The following is a 25,413-nucleotide window of genomic DNA, read 5'->3' as shown; positions in this document are numbered from 1 at the left end:
TTCACTGAAAAGCTACATTGGTTTTCGTACCTGCTGCACAAAGGCCTAGTGGGCTGCTAAAGTTGTATTGGGAATACTTAATATTAATTAGCATACACAAACAGTAGTCTTTGCCACAGATGCCATTCTAAGTGAATTCATAGTGAGTTGGCCTGTTGCCACCCTGAGGTCTATTTCCATGTCAAGCTGCAGCCTTTCCCTTTTAGGCCAGTTCTTTCTTCATCTGAACCTTTGGGGGATACATATTCTATGTATTGATTTCCTGCCCAGTGCAAGCCATGTTTGTGTGTGCAGCCCTAACCTGAATAATAGCTTACTGCTTAGCTGTGATTTTTTGAGGCTTTTGTGCCTATCAAGACACAAGTGATCCTCTGTGTCATGCCTGTATTGTTTCTAAACGTGATAATTATTTTTTTAATAATTTATGCATAAAAGAGATATTTACAAGCCAGAGGAAGCATATAAGAAAATATAAGCAAATTAAGAGACACAGTAAAAAGACTCAGAAGAAGGAGGAAAAAATGTTGACTGTGAATCCCTTTAATCACGACTCAGGCCTCTGCTCTACTGACTTAATACTCCAGTACAATTTAGACAGACTGGCAACTCTGTAATAAGAATGTAATTTATGATCCTCTGCCTGGCACTAGCACTAAGCACTTCTCATTCCTAGAGTAAGAATTTATCTCTGTAATTGGAATCCAGGTATTTCCCTATAGGGTGTCATACCTTCCAGCAATTTATCTAGGAGATCTTACGGGCTCTATGAAAAATACAGAGCTTTTGTCTGCGTTCTGTGTGAGTTGGTGATAGGTCTCATTTCACTCTTTACTAGAGAAGGAGGATTAGTATGTTAGTACTGGCAGAGCTAATATTTTGCAATGATCTCTTATATACTTTGAAGAGAGATCTTTTTTCTCTCTGTGCACGGGGAGGGAACATAGTTTTTCCTGGTGAAAAAGTTTATCTTTAAATTAAGTGGCACAGTGTTGATACCATGTCCAAAAGGAGCAAAAAAACTTTACGAAAACACAGAAGTTTGGGTTTCATTCTTGTGTCTTTGGGGAAAATTCAGGCTGTTTACTAATGACTTGTAAAGGCAGTTCCTCAAGCAAGGCTTGAGATCTTAGCTCATGTTTGCTGCTGAAGGGGAGAGATTTTGCAGCAGCTTTTCATCACCAGATGCAAGATAAATCTTTCAGCATAGACATGGTTTTGAAAAGATGTATAAAATAATTTTATTCCATTCCATTTTCTATTTTGAACTGTGGTATGCAAGAGTTAAAAAACCTTTAGCTATTGGTTTTCAAGTAAGATGCATTAGAAAATTTTATTAGAAATTAGAAAAATTTAATTAGAAAATTAGAAAATTTTGTTCCAGGAGTATGCTGGAAGTAGTAGTAGGAAATCAGTGACTGAAGGAGGACAACCTTAGAGGGAGAACTTCAAAATGTCTGCTGTAGATTTGGTATTACTGGGGAACATTTAAGTTTTGTCATCAAAATTTTTCTGCTCTCTCTCCCTTACCCTCCAGCTCTGGAAAGATACCTGTGAACAAACAAGGAAGCATTAAAAGTACTGTGATGGAAGAAACAAGTCAGAGGATGAGGAAAAGGACTCTGGCTTCCCTGTACCTAGGTTGAGAAATTAACTCTTACTTTTGCTAAAGAAAAATTGCTCCAATAAAATTTGGGTAAATAATTATGGTAAATGTTAACTGTGACTAGCACAAATTGTTGTCTTTGGGAATCACTGCCTGTTAACACTGCAGCTGCTCTTCTTCTGCTGTTTCCTGGGATCACATTCACTTTAATAGATCACAGTGACCCCAAAATGTGAATGAATGTCTGTGTGATCTTAGCTGCCTAAGGTTTCTCTCCTAGAGCTCAGAAGACGGACAGAAATGGGGTCTTATTTAGTCCCTCAGAGCCATCAAGCGTGCAATCAGATGTGGATTTTTTTCCTGTGATAGTGACACACTTTCAGATCTGCAACAGCCCATTTGCTAAGATCCTTTTGTCATCATCAGGTAAAGGTGTTTTGTTTTGTGCAGCATTGCTTTGGAGGAACATCATAAAAGGCAGAGGAAACAGAGGAATGCAGCACTTCCCTCTATGTTTCCCTGATCTGCTGCCATGGGGCTGATGCACTTCCGTGGTTTGTACTGAAAGTGAAAACCTGTGTTTATGGGCATGTTGATGATATCAAACAGGTGAGCTCGAACGAACGACTGAATAGGAAAGGGTTAAGCCTTGCTAATTGTTTTACTGCTGTAAACAAAACTCTCATGTAAAATAGCAAACTCCGAGCGTCTTTTGTGTTTTGCTGATCATTTTTGTGGCACCGGAATGTGTTCATTTCACTGAAACCCAGGAGCAGCGATAGTCGTGTTCTTGGAAAAAAAAAAGGCAATAGCTCAGCAACAGAAAAGCCAGGTGTTCTGGTAGGACAGACAATTACGGCTATTTTAGTCTCATTTACAGGAAGAGGGGGGACCGGCACCTGTAGCCGAGGGCCGGTGGGTTGGGCCCGGCGGGGCCGCCTCCTCGCCCACCGCGATAACAGCGACAGACGCGGGCCGCTGCTGCCCGGGACCGCCCCGTCCGGCCCGGCCTGGCCCCTCCGCGGTCTGGGCGGGAAGGAGCAGAGGAAAAGCGCACAAGCCACCTCCTCTCCGGCTCGCCCACGCCCGGCGAGGAGCGGGCGCCGCCCGCCCCGAGGCTGAGCCGCTGCCGGGAGCGCCCGCGGGCGGCCCGCTCCCGGCCGGAGGAGGAGAAGGAGGAGGAGGTGTAGGACCATGCTGGCGGGGCTGGGGAGGGCGGTGCGGAGCAAGTGGCTGCTCCCGGTGCCGCTGGGCAGGCGGGATGACCGCCCGTCGCCCTCGGCGCCTCAGGTAAGACGGGGTGCAGGGAGCGGGCGGCGGGCGATGTTCCCCGCGGGACAGCGGCGGAAAGAGGCGGAACTGCCCCTCGTGCCTGCTGGCCCCTCGCCCGCCTTCCCCCCGGGAAGAGGGACAAAACTTGGGGGGACTGTCAGCCCTACGGGGCTGGGGCCGGAGAGGCTCCGCCGCGGGGCCGTCCCGCCGCTGCCTCGCTCCCCGGGGCGGCGGTGGCTCAGGCGGCGGGAGGAGCCGCAGCGCCGGCCGGGCTGGGGGCCCGTGCCCCGGGCTGGTTGGAGAACAGTGGGTGACTCACAGGCTGCCGCTGTAAACAGCGGGAAGTAAAACGGGAGCGCCAAAAAAAAGTTTTCCTTGCGGGCTGTCGTGGTGCTGCCGTGTACGCTGGAGTCCACCTGCCTCTGAGCTTCTCGTGGCTTTAGGAAGTCCCAGAGGTCCTGTGAATAGGAAGCATGAAGGCGCAATGACTTTAAAGATCTGCTGGCATTTAGAACGGTGTGGTGTTAATAGTCCTGAACGACTGCCTAGCGGGAGAGGAGGCAGTTTAATCGTTCATTATTGTTTTTACTGATAGAGACGCTAGGAAACATCGCTGTGATGAGACGGAACAAAACCCTGTCCCGGGTGTCTGCCGCCCACCCATAGCAAGGAAGTGGCCTGGGTGTGGCGTGACATCCACGCAAGGAAGCCCAGGGCGCTCTGGGGCATGTTACTGAGCAGCTTCCACAGCCTGTGTCTCGACACCTGCGGTGGCGAGTGGAGTTGAGGAGTTGCGCAAAATGAACTATCTACTTTTTCCTAATATTTTTTTCTCAAACTGTTAAAACCCCCTTGTACTAAATTACCTTGCACTAATTTGCCTCTCTTCTGTTAATGCGAATAGCCCTTCTTTGCTTTGTCATGAGTGTATATGAGGACATTTAAGATAAATATTGATTTAGCCTCCTTGATCTTCTAAGGTGTGCTAAAAACATCTTGCAGCTCACAGAGCATTTACACTCTTATAGCACACTAACAGTTACCTATTCAGTTTGTCACCTCTGACTTCTCCAGGGTACTGCTTTGCAGACAAGCTTCGTGCTTTTCTAAGGCTCTAAAATGAGACTGAAAGCTGGTAAAGCTTCAAGAAGAGACACCAAAAATGAGAGGAGGAGGAGGAGGAAAAGCTCTTGCTTTGGCAGTGCTGTCATTGTAGGAAAGAGCAGAAAAATGATTGTCTCTGTTACTTCGTGGGATGGAACATGATAGTGATGTGACTTGGGAATTAAATTCTTGCACCAGATAGATGAAGCAGAGAGATGTTGTAATACTGAGGAAAAATCTAATTGGGAAAAGTGTTTAATACAAGATTTGGTTTATTTCTTAAATGGAAATTTTTGGAATAAATTAATATACACTTCTTTTTATAGATGCAGTTGATAGATCCAGTTTTCCTACACAGTTGCTGGCATGATAGTTAATGAAGCATGTTTACTGATTTCCCCTTTACTGTTTTCAGGCAGTTAAAATATTTGTTCTCATAAACTTTAAATGAATGAACTGTAGATGTAATTTCAACCTATTAAATTTAAAAACAAAATGTTCCAATTGTTATTGCAGTTATTTAGGTCTTTGTATTTTGATGTAATGCAGAACATCAGATTGCATACATCTCATCCAGTGCAGGCACTGTTGTGATCATTTCACTTTTTTACACCATTGCTGTTCTGTGTTGCTGTCTCTGCTGCTTGCCACTGCTATTTGGTTAAACAAATATTTTACCTCTAGCTCAGGAAGGAAAGGTTGCAGTGCTTGTGCAGGACTGAGGAAAGCAAGGCTTGGTCACTTGTTGCCTTAGTGTTTGGCATGGTCTGGAGCCATTATGGGCTGCACTCTTCAGCTTGTTTCATGCTTTATTCCATAATGAGAATCAGTCTGCCCATGTACATTTTGGGGCCTTGAGTGAAGGTTTCCATTTGTAAAGCTGGAGGTGGTGCTTCAGTGGCTATGCAAGGTTACAGCACGGGTTCTTTGGGTACTTTGTCATCACATACTTTGAGATACTGAAGTATTGCTGTGTGGATGGGCAGGTGTGTAAGTAAACAGTGTATTTGTGTGCTGTGGTTTTGACTAATAAATACAATGCTGTGGTGAGAAACAAACCATTACTGCTAATTTGCTGTAATTTTTTTTCTGTAAAAGCAAGGATTGCTGTCCTAAGGAGCTGTATCTTAATTGTTAGCGTCTCAGCTCCACTTTTAAACAAAATCTACAACTTCTGCTATGGCTGTGATTAAATGCTTTGCCTTTGGAGTGATGCTTATACAAATTCTTCTTTATTTTGTAAAATTGAGTTTTCTGTTATGTGGATCTTTTTGTATATAAAGTGTTCAGTGCTTAGACAGACTCTAGTTGCCTGGGATGTCCTGAGCTTGCTGCTTTGACAAGAGTATGTTAGAAATCTGGACAGCAAGCTATATGCAAAAGAGAAAAGGTTTAGGCAGTTTTTCAAACTGAGGCGTATTATATTGTGTTCTTTGGACAGGCATTCTTGCTACACATAGCTTTGTTCCCAAAAGGGTGCAGTTCATTTTACTGGAGTTGTAGATTTGTAATGCTGCAGTTATTTTGCATGTGATAAAACCTAAAGGTTGCCAGCTCTTTCGCTTCCTCTTCACTTGCACGCTTTAACTCCTTCAGCTCTGACTGAAAGAAATGCCCTGCTTGCACTACTCTCTCTGAGGAAAATCTCCCCTCACCATATCACAGTGGAGAATACATGTGTTAACACCAAATCAAAACTTTTAATTGCTGGAATTTGGTTTAATTCATAAACCTTCTAAGCCAGGAAATATTCAAGGGATTGGATTTAATTTATTTTTTTTCAGATGGTTCTAGTTAGTTTTTCTGTAGTGCTGAATCCTGCTGATGTAAAATTGTGTTTCTTTTTATGGCCATTCGTATGTGTGAGATTTTAAGTTTAGTCCATGGTATGGAGGTCTCTGCCAGCATGCCCACATCGGTTGGGATGGGTGGCAGCCATGGAAAATGAAGTCTGGGTTACACGGTTTCTCTCAGCTTAAAACTAGGTTTCTTTGCAGTCACATAACCCTGTGTCCAACTAAAACTGTTTCTATCCTGTGTGAAGGTGCTGGAGTGGTGACATTTCCTCTGCAAAAGGCAGGGCTTGCTTTGAACAAGTATTAATGATGGGAGTAAAACAGGAAAACTTTGTTTTCAAAATGTAAGTTTATTTAGCATCATTAATTCAGAATGTGTTCCATTTCTATGTGCAAAATTCTCTTAAAATTGTGCCTCTAGAATACAGTGTTAAGGGGAAAGATTGTGTGTAAGCTGGCAGGATCAAATTACAGAGGCTTCTGTGAAAAAATTACGGATTTGCCTTCTTCCTCACTTGGGATATCGCATATGCTTGTTGCTGAGGGGAATTTTCTTCCTACTTGCAAATTGCAGCCAGTAGGAGACTCATTGGGTTTATCTGCAGAAAGCAGAGTAGAGGGGGGTTTATTTTTGGGCTTCTTTTTTTCAGCTTCCAGTGTCATCCGTATCTGTCGAAAATGTTTCTTTTAGTGCTTTCAGCTGATAAGTTTTTGACTACCAAGTTTTTTCCTCAGACTGGCTTGAACTTTTTCCTGTCCTTCCTGTTAGTTTTTATGGTTATTCTTACGCCCAAATTACCATAATTCTTCTAGCATTATACCTATCCAATTTTCCTTCAGTTTTATAGTCTTATACAGAATGATCTAAATGTGTCCCAATAGCCACAGGACGATTAGAAATGTGGTTTTTCATTTAGGTTTTTTATTTTGCCTCTTTCTCTCTTGCATGTAGTCTGCTGCCGCGATTTCTAAGATTCTCTGTCCAAGGAGCAATCCCAGGATATCCCAGGCAGCTACACAGAAGCAGATTGTCATTGAGTGTCTCGTGCAGCTGAATATTTCACACAAATGTGGTTTAAGTCGCTCCTTTGTATTTTCAGCCTACATATGTCCTTTGGAAATTGATATCTAATTGGAGCCAAGAACTGGGCCTAATTTGTGGCCACTGGACATGTTTTCTCTTGTCTTTCCTTCCCTTTGAAAGTCTTGCACAACAAAAGTTAGCGTGTTGATCCAGGTCTTGTTTTCTAAAAGAAACCTCCTGCTTATGCTGGCATGTGTCAACCAACTGCTAATCTGTTTGTTTGTGGAAGTACTGTTCACTCTTACAAATACTAATTTATAAATGCTTTAAAAAAAAAACATTTATAAGATCTCTGACTCTTCTGCTGTAGGAAATGTGCCTGTCTCAGCAAGTTCCTTTTTTTGCTTTTGATATTGTGTCTGTGGCAGAATAGCAGGATGGCATTGGGAATGGTCATTTGCTTTCATCTCTTTTCCTCTGGCAGCTGGCTACGTTTTCACTAATAAATACACTTTTGGAGAGAGATGTGATATAGCACAGAAGTTCATAATTTCTTTGTACTTCTACAGATAATCTCATGTACTGCTTTTCTGTGTCTTCTTTATACAGATACTGTAGTGACTTAGTGGGCTGTGAAATACCCTTGTATGAGCATATACAATTCCCTGCAAAACACTTATTTCCTTAGAGGTTTATGAAATTTCTAATAACCAGCCTCAGTGTTTGAAACTGTCATCAATATCATGACTTCTCAAAATTGTCAGTGTTCTTTTCCAAGGGGGCAAGTGACAGAAAAGTAGCAAATTGAGATGTGTAGATCAAATCAACTGTCCTTGCATAGCATATTAGGATGCTCTTTGCCTACTCTGTCACCAGATGAGTGTCTTTTGTGGTTGTGCGAATATGGCAATTTCTAAGAAAAGGAAATGAAAACCTGCTCCTGCAAGGCTGGAAAGAGGGTGGTCATACTCTTCAGAATCACAAGCTTAAAGAAGGTGGAGCTTTGTGTGCTAAGTAGAGGCTGTGTGGTACTGCAGAAAATGCAAGGAAACCCTAAAACCGAAATGCTGGTCTGATGTTACTGTCTCTAGCAGAATATGTATAATGTTTTAACAAACTTCTTGAGGAGCTTTCTCATATGTGATATAGGAGTAACAGACTGTGCTTCCCAAAGGTTGGGAAGTACATTACTCCAGGTATATGCAACAGCCTTATAGTAAAAGAAAATAAAAATTTATGTAATTTCCCGTTGGTAACCATAGTGACAGTATTTGTTGTTTTTTTTTAATTTAGAATGGGAATTTAAATAGTGATACCATGAAGTGATAGCTGTATTGGGTGCTCTGTGGTTGAGAAGCAGATGGCAGAAAACAATATTGTGATTTCATTTGTAGTGGATGCCGTGGTCATACAAACAGTGTTGTAAGTGTGAGTAATTTTTTCGTTGCTCATGAGATGAAGAACATCTAAGTTTGGCTCTGTTCCTTCTAGCACTCTGAGCAAGGCCTTTGCTCACAGTCTTTATGTACCTGTAAAAAACCCCCGAAACTAAACCTCTAGAGGATGTCTGAGGAAATTGCTTTGCAAGTGTCTTAGATGCTCTGAAGATTTACCACAAATCACTGAAGTGCTGAGTACTTAATGCTGTTGAGAAACCTGTAGTATCTTTTAAGAATATGAGTCTCCTCTGTTTTTCTTTTTTCTTTTTACATTTTTATGTTTTAAAGCTTATAAGGCAAAAATGTAGACCCTATTTTAGAGTTTAAAATATCATAATTTCTGAAGGGGTGGGAGAGGAGGGGAATGGAAATAGAGATTTGGGGGTTTTTGATTAGTTGGTTTTTGTTTTTTGTTTTTTTGTGGTGAGGGTTTCACCTTCTGAAGTACTTCTTACACAGTAACGTTTTTGGCATCAGAGAGGAAGCAAACAGTACACCTGTTCTCAACATCTAGCTAAACAGTAAAATACTCATTCCCCACTTCCTTTTGAGGGGAAAGGAGCTGAAGGAAAACTAATGGAATATCTGGGTTTGAGTAGGGCTTACTTTCTCTAGGGTCATCTTCACCCTGATGACGTACTTATAAAACAGCATCAAAGGTGAATTTCTCATTGGGTTGCTCGTTGGTGGGGCAGTTCCTACATCCATATGAGAAGGCAGTAAGCTCTTCTGAGCCTAGACGTGTTTCATGGTTACTTCTGTGCCTTTTTATATTATGATGTTAATTAAATGCCTCTTAAGGGCATGTAGCAGCAGCTCTTGCTGTGGGTTGGTTTTTCATCTCTTTTGCTCTTTTCCAGAAAGATGAAAGGGAGAGACAGGTTCTCTGTGTTGCTGCCTCATCCTCTGTCTTACTGTCAAGGTATTGTGTAATAACTTGGTGATTAGGTTTGCAAGGGGAATAGGTGGCCTTTCATGAGGTACCTTTTACCACTCTTCAGACTGTTTACTGTGTAGTTACTGTATCCCAGGCTAATTAAACTAAACTGTTTGGTCTATGAACTTGCATAGGGAGGCCAGGAGGACAACAGTTTTCAGGCCCCAGCAAGTTATTTGTTGTGACTTTTTCCATTCTCAGCTGACACATGAGTCCAGGATCATCTTGAAATACCTGCTATCCAATGCAGGTATTCATACATGCTGTCCCCAAATAGACTTTGTGTTTGCCAGGAAGACTGGTCTTTTAATTCCTGCAGTATGTGAAGAGTGGCTTGGTCTGTAACAGTACTGCTGTACACCCATTTGTGACTGATACAGTGCTTGAGGAATCTGGTGTGATCATGGTGAGGATAGATTGCTTATGGGGAATGCTTGACTCCGAGTCCATGACCCCCAAGTGCTGGGAAAGTGTGGATCTATACTCTGAAGATCTGATCCATCACTGGTGAAATAAATCTCTCATATTGGAATGGCTCTGTAGCACAGCAGCTGAAGAAGGGAACAGAAGTTAAAATGAACATTGGTTGGCTGCTTGCCTACTAAGGATGGTAGCTTTTATAGTCCATAAACTAATTCCCCTTTGTTCAAGTGAGGCTGTGGGGGTAAGCAAGTGGCCCTGTGAGGTGTCAGCAGTTAGTGCATGCATAAACAAATAGTTTTGTGCTTGTGTGATGAGAACTGGCAAGCACAACCTCCCCCGTTACTGATAAGGAAACATTCAGGAGTCCCTCAAACTGAAATGGAAAAAAGATGTTTACTCTAAAAATGTGAAATTCGTACCTTTAAAAAAGTTGCATTTATCATCACAAGCACAGGCAGCACATCTTCAAAAAGACAGAAAAATGGAGTACATCATACACAGGCAAGATATAATCTACTTTTCTACCTCATAAACAATTTTGAGGCAATTATTTTCACATTTACTGTCTAGTCATTTTAGATCAAAATTAGTTCAGTCTTCACTTTCTAGTCAGATGAAGAGAAATAAATTATCTTCTTTTAAGAAATATTTTGTTTATCTGCAAAGTAAGTGGTGATTTCATCTTCCCAGCATTGTTACCTAAAACTATAGTAAAGGCATCATGAAATTGATTTAGAGATCACTAAAGCATTTTTAAATGTCTCGTATGTTTACCAGAGTAGTGGAAAAATTACACTGCTTTTCTTCCTGGCATATCAAACTCAATATATCATGAGGGTATGACTTTGGCCGGAGTGCTGTGGTAAGGAGAAGATCACAGAATCACAAAATGGGTGAAGTTGGAAGGGTCATCTGGTCCAACCTCCCTGCCCAAGCAGGATCATCCTAGAGCACATGGCAGAGGATTGCACTCAGATGGTTCTTGAATATCTCCAGTGAGGGAGACTCCACAACCTCTCTGGGCAACCTGTTCCAATCTTAAACTCCAAAATGAGTGTATGACTGTAGTCACTGGTTGTACTTGAAGAGTTTATGCCATACTGTTCACAGAACAATGTTCTTATGGTTTTGTTTGAGGTTTCTTTTTTCTAGGGCCTGACCTGACCTTCTCTGTACCTTCTCATGCAAACTATTCTTTATTTATATTCTGTACTTGCTTTTTGAACCAACCACTCTCTGTCTGTGACAGCAGATCTGTGAACATTGTGCTATCTGTGGAAGAAAGACTTATTTTATAAAACACCTTTATGTGTTTGTTTGAAATAGAATTATAAAGGTGCCAAGCTCCTTGGATGCAGCAGCACCTATGCTCCTAAGGACCTCTGTGGCCTCAGCTGCTCCTCTTCCAGCCCCTCTAAGCTAGAATCCCTGATATGAGACATAGTCATGACAGGATTCCTGATCCAAGGAGCAAACCTAGCATAAACATGGGTTTGCAGCTCGGACCCCTCTGAAGGTTTCACTGACAGGGGTGGAGGGAGGATTTGTGTGGCTGTGGGCTAATCTCCAGGCTGAGCTACATAGAAGCTGGGAGCTGAAGTGATGATTCATCTGGGAGTGGGGCAGAGATTTTGGCTAGCCTGGGGTATGTGGCAGTACATCTTCCTTTTCTACAGATACTATCTGTTTCTGCCTTGCTCTAGATAAGGAAATTAGATAAAAGAATTGTTTGCAATCAGTAAAATGAAAGTAATTACAAAAATAGAAGCCAAATAGAAGAATTATGTCTAATAAAAGTAATCCTGTGTGAGAAGTCAAAGTTAAGAGTCTTGCTGACCTGAATGCTGCACCCAAGGATGGCAATACTGAATCAGCTGAGTGTTGGAAGACAAGGATCTCAACACTATTAACTTAGTTGAAACTTAAAGCAACTGCCTAAGAGCCATGTACCTGGTCTGTACAGCTGATGTGTTTTAGGTAGACCAGGTACCTTTGAAATAGCAAGATGGAGAGTTTATCTTAGCTTCTCAGTGGATTGGCCCCTCTCTTCTCTATCTCTGCAGCTCTTCAGAATTTTAAAATTCCAGATAAAACTACCAGGAAGTTAACACACCAGTTTCTTAAAAGACAGTATTAATTTTTAAAGTTTACACTGAGATCATGACTTCCCAGCTCTGTAAATACTTTTCCAGAGCAACACTCATGCTAATATTTTTAACTAAAAGCAGAAAGTCTCTTAAATTTAGGGAGGGAGGGAATGGAAACACGGCAAATAGTGATCTTGAGCAGTCTCTTTTCTTTTGCTGCCAGAGGCGAGAGGGTGAGTGTATCTCTTCTACCTTCCCCTGTTTCGATTTGACTGCTGGATGACCACAAACTATTGAAACAGGAAAACTGAATCAAGTCATTGAAGCTCTTTTGTGAGGAGCCTTTGTGCTCAGTAACCAAATACAGTATAGGGCTGAATCATGGCATCTGTGTTAGATGGACCTTTGCTTTTAGTTTGCGCTTCCCTTTTAATCTTATATGCTGCTGGCAATATCCTGGATTCCTACTAGCACCTTCCCAAAGACTGCTTTTAAATGAGTCCTGAACTATTCAGGCATCATGTTACATATGTTTGTGGCACACCTTTTGGCAGTTTGCTTGTTGGTTTGGAAAAGTTTTTTAAAGCCATAACGTGTTTTCTGTAATATCGCAAAGTGTAAGCCTTGCTAAAGGTGCCACACAAAGAGGCTGTGAAGGTTTGGAATAGGGAGGTTCCTGGGGGTTTTGCCCTCAGTTGACCTGGGAGATGACCTGCTGCAGGGTAAGTTGAAACTCATTTAAACAAAGTTCTAATAAAAATTTTGAGACAAGATTCCTGCCAGAGTGTATTCCCAAGCACTGGCACCACAGTAGTACCTTTGGCAGTCAGTTCTACCTGGTACAGTTTCTCACCTAGCTGCGATGGCTTTCAGGCAAAAGCAGGTTTTTGTAAGGCAGGTAACACTATTTTTTTTTGTCGAGCTGGAGCTAGTCCCAATTTAATGTGCAGGGACTGAAATTGCTGTACTGAGTTGTCTACCTTTTTTCCACCCATTTCAATCTGTTGGCTGTGAAGGCATTCTTCAGTGTTCTTTATTGTAATAATTTTAAATAACATTATTTATCTGAAGCCATAGAGTTTGATATGCTATAGGATATGAAACTAAATTCGTATTTACATCTGTGTGCTTTAATCAGAAGCCAAACACTCAGTGTTTGTAGCTTTTCTGGTATAATAAAATCAGGCATACTTAAAAGATTGCTGCTTGAAGGTTGACGTTTCAGACTTGGTCTTACAGTGCCCTGTGACTATAAGCACACTGGAAATATGACTGAGCTGGAGTAATTTAAAGAGACATCAAATAAACCAGGCCCTAAAACTGAGTTATAGCTGTAAAACCGTGCATGCTCCTTGGAGTACTCACCCCAAGCTGTTCTTCATGGCAGTGGAAGTGTAAACTGAGTATATTTTGCTATAAATCAGACCCTGATACAATTGTAATCTAAGCAAACCATCACAGTGGTGCTGGTCTTCAGCATTTCATAATGCAGCACATACTGTAGCTTGTTTTCTTGAGTTGTTTACCTTTCTTGCTGCAATGGCTGTGTTACTTTTCTCATGAACAGGGATGCAACTGTCTTTGGGGATTCCCCCGAACCAGCAGATGAAAACTCATTGTTTTAATCTGTAATCTCATTGGTATTCAAATACAAATACGGCTTTGAGTTGTTGGAAAGTAAAACCATGCATTCTACCACTAACAATTAGAGCTTATCTTGTCTCACTTGGTATTAACTATCAGTAGTTAATAGTTTCCTGCCATATTATGAAAGCTTTTGTGCAAGTTATGAATATTCATAACTAATGAAAGAAGTAACTGCATATGGTAACATAATAAGGTAGATGCTATCAAAAGTTATTAAAAGGCTTAAACAAAAATGCTGATGCAGATACGCTGCTAAAAATTTTGAATGTCTTATAACATTTAGAATTCAAACCCCTAGGTACTGCTCTTGGCCTTTGTGGTGCTCCTAATAGTTTCTAGATTTTGGGTGAGTCTCTGTGTGCATAATCCCACGATTTAAGGACTTGAGCTTTAAGAAAATGTACAGCACTTCATGGCAGCACTCAGACCAGCAAGATCTCCTAGAAGCCAGGAGCAGTGTGCTGGTTCATAGGTCACTGCATACTGCTATGGCACAAGCTGATCTTATCTGCAAGCATGCAAGAGAATATTTATGTATTTCTGTGGCACAAATTTGAAATACTCCATATGCACAAGCAATGCAAAGTTCTGGGAGTGGCCATCATAAAAAATAGTCAGCCAACAGCTATTCCTAGGCCTGGAACATTCTCAGGGGATCCACTTCAGGCAGAAGCTGTAGTTGGAGGAACTTGTTTTTGTTTTGTTCACTGATTTTATGCTCTCTACATATCTGCCCTCCACTGATGAAAGCAGAAAAATCTGGTGTCTCACTTCAGAGAAATTTGTCTGAAGCCCAACAGCACATAGGGAATGAAATGTTCTACAGCGTTTATTCCAAGGCAATGGTGAAAGCACAAATTTATGGACTCTTGTTTAGTCCAGGCTATCAGTATTTAGTGGGCAGTTTGTCTGTGTCTTTACTAGTTTGTTGTGCCGTGCTCTGGCTGGTGTAACATGCACTCTGTAGTACTTATAACCCCTCATCAGTGAAGACCATTCAGGCTGTCTGTTTTTGTTTGAGTTACTGTTTAATAGTGTTACTTAATGCTTCTGTTTAAATTTCAGTGGTTTGCATGTAGCTTCAGAGACTGCAGCTGCAGCAGGTAAATATGGCAGATGGTAGGTTTTTAACTGAACTTCATTCATCTTATTCTGAGAGTGAAAGACAATAAAAGTATGGGGAAAACAACCTGGTATAAAGATATATAGATAGATAGATGTACTTTTTTTGTGTAGCCACAGACAAGTGAGGAAATAGTTTTTTCAGCATGTTTATTAATCCATATCAAATCCTTACTCTCGGAACTGGCACACTGACAAAGCATACTGCAGCAAAATCCTGTGGTGTCAAAGAGATTGTGACTGTATTTTTCCTTTGCACTTTTTCCAGAATAACAGGTTGCAAATATGATTTTGATTATCTGTTGCTTACTTGTTGTTAATCAGATATTTTTTAGAATTTTCTAGACTTTTAATAAGCCATCACCGAAAAAATTCAGACACTGTTTTGCACTCTGGGAAAACACTTCTAATAAGGACCTTTAGGACTCAATAAGTTACTGCAGCTTCTCCAGACTGTATTTTTCTCAAGAAGTTTTATAATATGGGAAAGATTTACAAGAATCCTTTTAACTGTGTGACTGTAGGGAACTCATCTCAGGTCCCACTGTCTTCCTTCCTGACAATAGAGCAACAGTCTGTCTGAGAGCCTGGCCTGTCCCATTTTCTCCATTTCTCTGAGAAGGATGACGAGTTGTATAGTCCTGGGTGTCTGCATTTCATATTGCAGATGGTCTTGGATGCAGATTGGGCTCTGTGGGCATGATTATCTTTTCACTGTGGCTCATTCTGAGTGGGCTACTATATCCAGAAAAAACTGTCCATATGGAGAGACTAGCTGGGAACCTGGAAGCAGCATATAGCTGCTCAGTGTGATGGTGCACCTGGACCAGAAAGCCTGTCTGTACTGTGTGCTGTGCATGTAGTGTGTACCTTCTCACCAGGCTGGGAAGAGAGCACTGATGCCAGAGCTTGTTTCAGGCTGTTGCCTCAGGATGCAGCTTCTTGTCCAAACGTCGAATGCACAAGATAACAGAAACAAAAAAAAATTCCTTAACCGAAGTAGGTTATAGGGTATAGAAAACTTTTTCCTCTCTGTGTTTCTAGCAGTCAGTGTCCTCTGTGTCCTCTTTAGTCACTTGACAGCAAACAGTTCTTGAATATTTTGTGTGTGTGTATTTTTTTTAAATGTCATTACTTCTCAGAAACATTAGGTACTTATTTTCTAAAGAAAATATTATGATTCTCTGTGCTTGTCTTCCATTGAGATTTGAGCCTTTGAGATGTATTTTAATAGAGAGTTTTTTCCAAGCTCTTTTATACTCAAGGGGATAATACATGCTTTTATAAAAACTGAGATTCTTATCCTGTAGACAAGCAATTAGAGGCGGTCTGAAGTAAATAGCACAAGGATTTGGGGCGTGTACCTGTCTGTGAATTGCTGATGGCTATGTTTTACTCTCTGGGATTGGACTTTTTAAATAACTTGGTCAGCAGTATTAACCTAAGTTAAAGATTGACTTGACTGAATGTGAATGGTGGTGTTTCAGAAGGGAATGGGTTTCAGCATCAAATTGATTTTAAAACAAAGGAAGTTTGATTATTGCCTTATTTTTTCAGGTATTTTCTGTCAGTGTTTTTTTGTCTCACTCAAAAACTAAAAATACTTTCAGTTTTAGTATTCAGCCTCTCCTACATAACAGAAGTCAGTGAATCGTACTACCATGGTTTAACACAGAATAACTTGAGCAAATATTGTTTTGTTAGTACAATTTACAAACTCTACTTGAATTAAGAAAGATATATCAGTGAAAGTACTACTTCTGCTGATATAAACCCATCAGCTGTAGGAATTCTGCCTTTTCAAGCCTGTAACAAACAGCCCATGTCCCAGATTTGGCAAAAACCAAGGAACTGGTGTTATCTTAGTTTAACATCTTCGAAGGAAAAAGAATCAGTATAATTATTTACCTGTTTTGCATATATGAGATGTTCCTATACTGAGAGGCTTTGTTGATGTAACTATACTATACTTTTTGGGACACAATAGTTATAATCACAGTTTAACTTAGAGCAGTTACTAGCTGTTTTCTGTTTGCTTTGAAAGTTCTAAGCTTAAAATAGCATACTGTCATCATGGAATCATAGAATGGTTTGGGTTGGAAAGATCATTTCATTCCAAACACCTTGCCATGGGCAGAGACACCTTTCACTAGACGAGGTTACTCAAAGCCCCATCCATCCTGGCCTTGAACACTTTCAGGGCATCCACAGCTTCTCTGGGCAAGCTGTTCCAGTGCCTCACCACCCTGACAGTAAAGAATTTCTTCCAAACATCTGACCTCTTTCAGTTTGAAGCCATTCCCCTTTGTCCTGTCACTACAGTTCCTGATGAAGAGTCCCTCTCTGGCTTCCTTGTAGGACCTCTTCAGATAGTGAAAGGTTGCTTTGAGGTCTCCATGCAACTTTCTCTTCTCCAGACTGGACAACCCCAATTCTCTCAGCCTGCCTTCATAGGGAAGGTGCTCTAGTCCCTGTATGATCTTTGTGACCTGCTCTGGACCTGCTCCGGCAGTTCCATGTCCTTCTTACGCTGGGGGAAGCAGAGCTGTATGCCATATTCCCCATGGGGTCTCTTGAGAGCAGAGTAGATTGGGAGAATCCCCTCCCTAGACCTGGTGGCCACAGTCCTTTTGATGCAGCCCAGGATATGGTTGGCTTTCTGGGCTGTGAGTGCACACTGCTGGCTTGTGTTGAGTTTTTCACTGATCATCACTCCCAAGTCTTTCTCCACAGGGCTGCTCTCTATCACTTCTCTCTCCAACCTGTAGGTATGTCTGGGATGGCGACAACCCGGGTGTACGACCTTGGGCTTCGCTTTCTTGAACTTCATGAGGTTTGCATCAGTCCCCTTCTCAAGCCTGTCCAAGTCCCTCTGGAAGGCATCTGTTCCCTCCAGCGTGTCGACTGCACCACACAGCTTGGTGTCATCTGTGAACTTGCTGAGAGTGCCCTTGATCCCACTGTCCATGTCACGGACAAAGATGTTGAACAGTACTGGCCCCAGTACCAGTCCCTGAGGGACATCACTTGTCACTGTTCTTCACCTGGACAATGAGCTGTTGACCACAACTCTTTGCAAGCAGCCATCCAGCCAGTTCTTTATCCACTGAGTGGTCCATCCATCAAATCCATGTCTCTCCAATTTAGAGACGAGGGTGTTGTGGAGCAGTGTTGAATGCTTTGCACAGCTATAGGTAACCGAGGTAGATGATGTCAGTTGCTTTGCCCCTATCCATCAATGCTGTGGCCTTGCCATAGGAAGACATCAAATTTGTCAGGTGTGATTTGCCCTTAGTGAAACCATGTTGGTTGTTACCAATCATCTCTTTGTTTTCCATGTGCCTTAGCGTAGTTTCAGGAGAATGTGCTGCTCCGTGATCTTGCCTGGTACACAGGTGAGATGGACTGGTCTGTGGTTCCCTGGGTCTTCCACTTTCTCCCTTTTAAAAATGGGAGTTATATTTCCCTTTTTTCAGTTGTTGGGAACTTCACACAAATGCCATGATTTTTCAAATATGATGGATAGTGGCTTAGCGACTTCATCTGCCAGCTCCCTCAGGACCATCAAATGAATTTCATCAGGTCCTGTTGCCTTAAGAGACTGCAGAAAAACAGGACTTTGAACCAACTTAATGTATAAAATAAGATAAAGAGGGTAGATCCTTTAATTTCAGGCCTGAGGCCTACAGGAATACACGATGTGCCTCCTGTGTCCACAGGGTTCCACAATTTAAGGTGTTAACCCATCCAATCTCAGATTTATCCAGCCCCCAGCACCTCCCCCCGGCACGCCCCTCTGAAAATTGAGGCAGGGAGCTCTGGGATCCCCACTTCCTCAACCTCCTCTTCATCACAGCACATGCAATCCTTGGAGCTTCTCCAAAGTTCTAGGCTTGAAGGTCGCTGTGCCTTTGTGGTCTCTTGTTGTCCAGACCAGGGTGCAGATGTTCTTAAACAGAATGAAGACCTACCTTGAGGGAAGTCTAAACAAGCTAACGGAATTTTAAGGGAGTGATATGGGACGGGGTTTGGTACGTGCAACCGTTAAGCTACTGCCGTTACTTTTACTGGAAAATAACTGGTAAGGGATATAATAGAGCTACTTCTAAAATCTACAAAAAGCTAAAAATCAAAAAATCCATAGGCATCATCCCATGGACTTGTGCACATTCAGGTTTTTTAGATGGTCTTGAACTTGATCCTCTTCTACAGCGGGCAATGGTTCTTCATTCTCCCAGTCCCTGCATCCCTGCATTTGCCTTTCGTGACTTGGCCAATATTTTACATATATATATGTTTTATATATACTTATATACTTACACATTTAATTTGGGGTACGGTACTTAAAATACTAAGAAATTGAAAAGAATGTTTGGAGTGATGCTCTAATAAATGTTCTCTCAATATCTAGTTATGTAATTGACAGTAGATTTTGCTATTCATTGATCTTTTTCTGTATTGCAGCTGCTGACTTTTTATTAATGGAGAAGAAAAGTTGAGTGGATTTTTTTTTTTTAAATTAGGCACTTTAGAGCCAGTAGCAATATCTAAGGTACTCCCATAGTTATATACCTGGTGTCTGTGTAGAGATGTTTCCTGATGATAGCTATATCAATAAGCTCTTTCTAGTGCTCAGAATGCCTTAGCAGAGCTAATGTGAAAACATATTAAAAATACATAACTCCATCTTTAAGATCTTAATTACAGTGAGGCAAGAGCTATATCCAGTGTTGAGCCAGCTGGAAACTAATGACATCTCTTTGGTGATGCTGTGAATCAAGGTGAGCAGCTTGCCAAGAGTAACATGTCAAATTTTCTTTTGACACATCAAATTGTCTTTTTCTTTGCTAAAGCAGAGGTTAAGCGTTCTGATAGGTATTCAGTGGAAGCCAGAGGTGCTGTCTCTCAAAGAAGCACAATGCTGCCAGCCAATTAATTGGCATATCTTGCCTCTAAGTGAGGCAGTGACTCTCAGTTTCTGTTCAGTGTGGAGCTCTGTGGGAGTCAGGAGCTGGGAGCTGATGACTATCAATGCATGGGACACTGGCCCTGTGCCAGCCTGCCAGGACAGTCTTCAGCACTAGCCATAGTGCTGCTTTTTGCACCAGCACCGTGGGATTCTGATGTCTAGTTTGTAGAAAGGACAGAGGCCAAACTGGAAGCTGTTCTTTCTTGCCCACTGCCAAATGCAACATAATCATCTGTTTTGTTGCTGCCAATGCCAAAATAAATTGAACTCATGCTTGTAAAATACCTGCAGAAGTGAAACAGCTGATGTAGTAATGAGATCTGCTTGCCATGGATCTGAAGGTATCTTTGGGAGTGCAGTCCTGGCATTACTCTTCTAATGGTGCTGGTGGCAGCTGAAGTGGAGTTACAGAAATAAATGATGCTTAAAATCCTCATCAAAATCCCCAGACATTTCTTCTGCTGAAAGCAGTCTAATGTAGAGTTTTGCTGCAAATTGGAGTTATAAAAGAAAGCTGCTTTGTCCTATCTTTGCACTGGCACATAAAAGTCATAAAAATAAATTGCAATGTTGTTTAGACCCACAGGTGTGTCCAGAACTGCACTTCAGATTAACCCTTTGGATTTGATACCTTTGTGGCATTTTAGTAATTATGAATGTACTTGATTTTCTTAGCAAATAAATTTACAGATTCAGACTCTGAAACTCCAGCACCTGGGTTTTTTAGTGCTTGTTCTTTTCTGTGAGCTGGTCCAGGGATCCCCTTTCAGTTTTGAGTGCTGACAGGAAAAACAATTACTCTTTTTCCTAGAGAGGTCTGAACATGCTGGATATGGTAAGTATAATTTTAACAGGCTGAAGATATAAGGAAAGAGGAAAAGGAAGAGGGAGAAGTGATAGTTGTAATAACAACCATTTGCTCCTTCCAACTCCTCAGAGAAGGAGATGGCTAGGTCCTGTAGTCCTTGCTGTGTGGAGCTTTGGGCACTGGAACAGAGAGTGGCCAGGACTTGTTTTGCATCCTCAGAAGGGTGCAAAGATTGGGGCTGCTCTATGCTTGCTACTGACCTTTCCCTGTAGCTGCTAGAGCCTGGAATTGTCTGATTCCTTTTTTTTCATCATCTGCCCTTCCCCACCCTGGTTCTGTGCTCAGCTGGAGAGCACTTGATCTCTAACCGTGAAGTGCCATCCTTCTGTCTCCTCTGAACAATTTCAGAGGCTAAGAATTGTTCTCTCACTCTCCTAGTAGTTGAAAAAAGGAGTTTTTCTGATCTGTGCAGCTGAAGCTCATAAAGCAACAAGTGCAGAACCAACATTCAGATGATTCTTTATCTGAACAGATACGAGGTGTGACTGAAGTTCATCTCAGAGTAAATATATTAGTAGGATCTATTAATGTCCTAGAGGAGGAGTATTCTTGCATTGCTAAATATGATATGCTCTCAGCTTCAGGCCATGGGGGATGACAAAAGCATAATGCTGAAGTTAAGTTAAGGAGAATCAAGCTGAGAAGTACCTTGGCAGGATTCTGGTAGTTAAATATTTACCAGAAGCAGACAGCTCTTAGAATCTCATTTTTCTTCAGCCATCCTTATTAATATAAGGTAATAAACCATGCATAGAACATAGTTTTCCAGGGAAATGGCTGCAAAGGGTCTTGCTTCTTAGGCAAGGATGATTAATATCTGGTTCCTTTAAAAAAAAAAAACCTAGAATACATTGAGTATTTATTGAGAGTCACTGGAAAACAAAGTTTCTGCTTGAGCTGTAGAGTCGGTGTAGCACAGCATGAGTGTTCTGCTTCTGTGTTCATTTCTGCAAGTTTCTGCTGGCCATAGTAGGGTGCTTATGAAAGTGAACATGCATTTAGTGGTTTGATGTGGTTGGATTTTGCTGTTTATCAGCTGCAAGTTCAGCAGTCCATCTTATCTCTCTTTAGCCTGCTGTTTGTAAAGGAAAGAGTCCTGTGGACCTGATGTTAACTTGTGTTAGCGTTGTATCAGGGGGTGCAGCGATTATTCAAGGCCTCTCCATATCTACATCACTTCTGCAGGCATGGTCATGAGTTTGCTGGCTTGATTTGCTGATGTTCTCCTTCACAGCCCCCTTCATGCTCACCCTGGTTTCTCCCTCTGGACTGCAATGCTTAATGTGCCTACAGAGGTCCAAAATCTCTGTTACATTGGAAACAGAAGAGCAGCAGCAGTATAGCAACACCTGCTGTGTCTTCACACAGCTGCTAAGATGACCCTGCAGCTGCTGCTACTGAACAGAGACTGTGCTTATGTGTACCTTATGTTTTGCATATGCAGAACACAAGATGCATTTCTCAAGTGGCCAGTGGTTTGTTACTTTGTTTTTTGTTCCCAGGCCTTGTTGTCTCACTGGTGCTGAAAACATAGACAATTGATAAAAGAGATTAATAACTACAAATTCCTCTTGTGTCCCAGTGAAATCCAGTGGCACAGATGTTGAGAATCTCAAAGGCAGTTGAAGAGCAACATAAAAGCGAGAGGCTTTTTGGAGATTGACATAGTTATTTTGTAATTTTTGTTGTACTAAATTAAACTTGAAGTCACTTGATATTCCATTTTACTAGGCATTATCTCGGTGCTAGACGAAAAGAAAAAATGTGGAAACCTATGAGTGTGCTAGGATGATAGGAAAGATGAGTGTAACTGTGTTGCATGCATAGGGGTTTCTTGGGGGGCAAGAGAGTAAGAGCACTGGTATGACAGTACCTAAAATACTGTATTAGGCTTTAGTGTTCATGTTATAAGGATATTGGTCATTGAAGGGAACTCAGAAGCAGTGTAAATGGGTAGAAGTTGTAGAGATTAATTTATGAGGAAAAATTTAAGAATTAAATATGTATAACTTGCTTAAGAAGTGACTACTGGGGTTCAGAAATCTAACAAGTGTGAGGGGTGCAAGCACAGAAGAAAAGAACTATGCCTATAGTTGGGGATGTGTCTGAAATAGAGGCTTTGAGTATCCTATATATGACTTCCTGAGAGTGAAATTAAGTATGTTTTTTTGGGAGAGGACAGGAATTCATGACTTGATATACACAGAACTACCCTAGACAGATATCTGTGTAGTAGGGAAGATCCTGTCCTTTTGGGCTGATTAGATGTGTGTATTGAGCCTGTCTCTATCCCGTGATGTCAAACACACGAGCTGTCAGCGTTGTTTGAATCTAGTGTGGAGGACACACAACGCAACAAGAGGTAACTGTGCTGTCTTGGGTCCTACAGACAAATGCTGATTTGGAAACCTGGCAAAGTCCTATCTCTCTCCTCATCCTTAAGCAGTAGGCTGGGGGAAGGAGAGAGTTACAGTCCTTTTCAATCTCTCAAATTTGCAAGACAGCATACTCTATAAACTAAGCTTTATTTAATGAACTCATTATGAAAGAAAGCAAACAAATATGTCAGTTGAACCCAATCCTCTTTGTACAGACTAGTCTAACATGATTTCACTAACTCATCATGATTTCATTTAATTCATGAGTGATTATCTTTTAGAACCCTTACAGCTAATTTGATTAGACTTCTCTTCACAGTATAATTGAGCATCTCTGTCTCTGATCCTCAGACAATTGCTGCAGGCAGGGAAGAACAATTACTACTTTATGTACTTTGAAAAACCAACACAGTTAATATAATTTAAGTTACTTTAAAGGCAACATAGTTACAAATCACAAGTTCTCTGATTTGTAACTTGTGCACCGGTTAGCAAAGCAGTGACCTCACTGATAGCGCTCATCCTTCCTTCTCCCTCACAGGGTGGGCATCCCTGTGTCACACTGGGAAGCAAAAAAGTCTCAGCAGTCTGACTGCTGCTGGATCTGCTTCAGAAGTTGTTTGTTGTTTGGAAGTTGGAGCTATACCATTTCCCTAGGATTCCCCAGAAATGCCAGGCAATCATAATGCAAGGATGGTGGCTGCAGGAGACAGCAAGCTACAGCTGATGACCTTCAACCCTTCCTACCCAATGGCATTGGTCTTGCTTTATCCTAATGGCACTGCTTCCAGCATACATGAGGCCTTGGGGTGGACTACTTGTCAGCCAAAATGTGAGCAGGAGCTGAGTGCAGGCAGAGAGAGACTTTCTCAGACCTGCCTCTCTGATGGTCAGGCTGAAGCTGTGTGGTCACAACAGAGTCCTTTGCCCGGGACTCTTTCTTAGAGCTTTACTCCTCTTCCTTGGTATTCTCCTTTGAGAATGTTGCATTTTCTGCTACTTACAGTCACTGAAGTATGCAGGCATGACAGAAGTCTACCTGAAGCAGGCCAGAGTCCAAAGTTGAGTTGGCTGCAGTGTGTGCAGCCCCTGTATGCTGCACTTGTTTCTTCCATTTGGTGCAGCTATTTTCTACGTTGAGGAAAATATCAGAAGTCTATGAATTTGGATCTGCTAAAACCAAGTTGCTGCGTGTCTTCCGTACATCTGATCTTTGCAGTGATAGTTGTGAGACAAAGCAGAATCATAGTGTGCAAGGATGTTAAGCTGCTGTATTTTGTGAAACCCACATAAAAACTATTTGTATTTTGGACTTTCAGAGAGGAGACATGTAAAATGTGCTGTGAAAGTGAATGAAAACATTTTTGCCCTATTCTCATTCCTCATTGGGCATCCCTAAGGGATTTACCCACCCATGGTTGGGTGGGAGAATGTTGATCTAGCTGGACTGTTGTTGGACCATGATGGCCATTTGTAGGGGTTAAGAAAAGTTCTTGGTTTCAGTGTGGTTCTTTTTTCTTGACAGCTGATCTGCTATGCCATGAAAATACAGGCAGCAGATGTGACAACACTTCAAAAAACCAAGGTCCTTTGGTAAATATTGAAGTCAACAAATGCATGCATTTACAAAAGAAGTAGGATTTAGACACTACAGATTTAAAAATAAGAAGTTGTTGGTTGGTAGTTTGAAATGTAATGTTTATCTTGGTAGGATTTTTTTCTGTTGAGTCCTAGTACAGGAAAGCATACAGCACTCTTTTCACATATAATGCAGAGATGATACTCAGGTTTTCTTCTTTGCTCCACCATAAGTTTTCTGTGTTACCTTTAAGTAACTTAAATTATTTAAACTGTGTTGGTTTTTCAAAGTTGATAAAGAAATAATCATTCTTCCCTGCCTGCATCAATTGTCTGAGGATCAGAGATGCTCAATTATACTATGAAGAAGAGACTTATAATCAAATTATCTGTAAGGGCTCTAAAAGATAAGAACACATTTCCTGCCTCCAACCTTCTCTTCTGCAAAGCAATTTTTTCAAAAACATCTTTTGGCTCGCTCTCTGCTTTCTTATTGAGCAGCAAATACTGGCAGCTGTTATTTTCTGGGCAGAGGTGCTCTTTACTGTCTGTGCCCAAACACCCAGCAGTTGAAAATAAAACACTGGAAAGGATTAAGATGCCGGGTGTTCATTCTGTCTCATATTTAGGATGCCAACTGTGATTACCACATAGAGTCAGGCAGTTGAATCAGAGGCTTCTTTCAGAGAATGTGAAGTGAGGAGGTGCCAAGGGCTGTCTCAGAGCACTCCCTTATGCTTTCTTGGCAGGTGTCAGTCAGCAGCTGTCTGTCAAAGGTGAAAGTGCAGGACCTATCACAGCAGCTGCTTCTCAGGCACTGGCTGTAGTCAGACAGGAATGTGACCCTTCTTTCTGTGATAGGAGCTAAACAGCAATATGGACTAAAGGTTTGGAGTAAAGAAGCAGCACCTCATGGAGACCTAGGAAATCTGGAGTCATATGAAAATATTTGCTGTTTTTGCCGGTTTAATTTTTCAGAAAGCTCTTGTGCTTTTCTACATTTGAGCTGTTTTGTTTTTGTTTAAATGCAGCTGTACTTTGTAGGATTGAGCTTAGGAAGCACATTGTTAATTTAGTCTTCTAGTTTACAGTTATTTTATAAAATCCAAATGAATTACACAAATAATGTGTAAAGAGCAAAGTTAATACAGGTTTTCAGCACTCTG

The 25,413-nt window shown here is 41.5% G+C and overlaps 1 protein-coding gene across 1 annotated transcript in view; it reads left to right on the top strand.

Moving 5' to 3' along the window:
* Nucleotides 1–2,687: 2,687 nt before the first annotated feature.
* MCUB (mitochondrial calcium uniporter dominant negative beta subunit) overlaps nt 2,688–25,413 on the top strand; it is a 46,411-nt gene continuing 23,685 nt past the window's right edge. The window contains exon 1 of the mRNA XM_027636257.1: nt 2,688–2,893. Within this exon, the coding sequence (XP_027492058.1) occupies nt 2,798–2,893 (96 nt within the window). The 5' untranslated portion in view covers nt 2,688–2,797. The remainder of the gene's footprint in view (nt 2,894–25,413) is intronic.

Source organism: Corapipo altera, unplaced genomic scaffold (assembly GCF_003945725.1).
Source record: "Corapipo altera isolate COAL_440 unplaced genomic scaffold, ASM394572v1 22b, whole genome shotgun sequence".
Taxonomy (NCBI): domain Eukaryota; kingdom Metazoa; phylum Chordata; class Aves; order Passeriformes; family Pipridae; genus Corapipo; species Corapipo altera.
The sequence above is the reverse complement of the archived record's forward strand: the minus strand, read 5'-3'. Positions and strand labels throughout refer to the sequence as shown.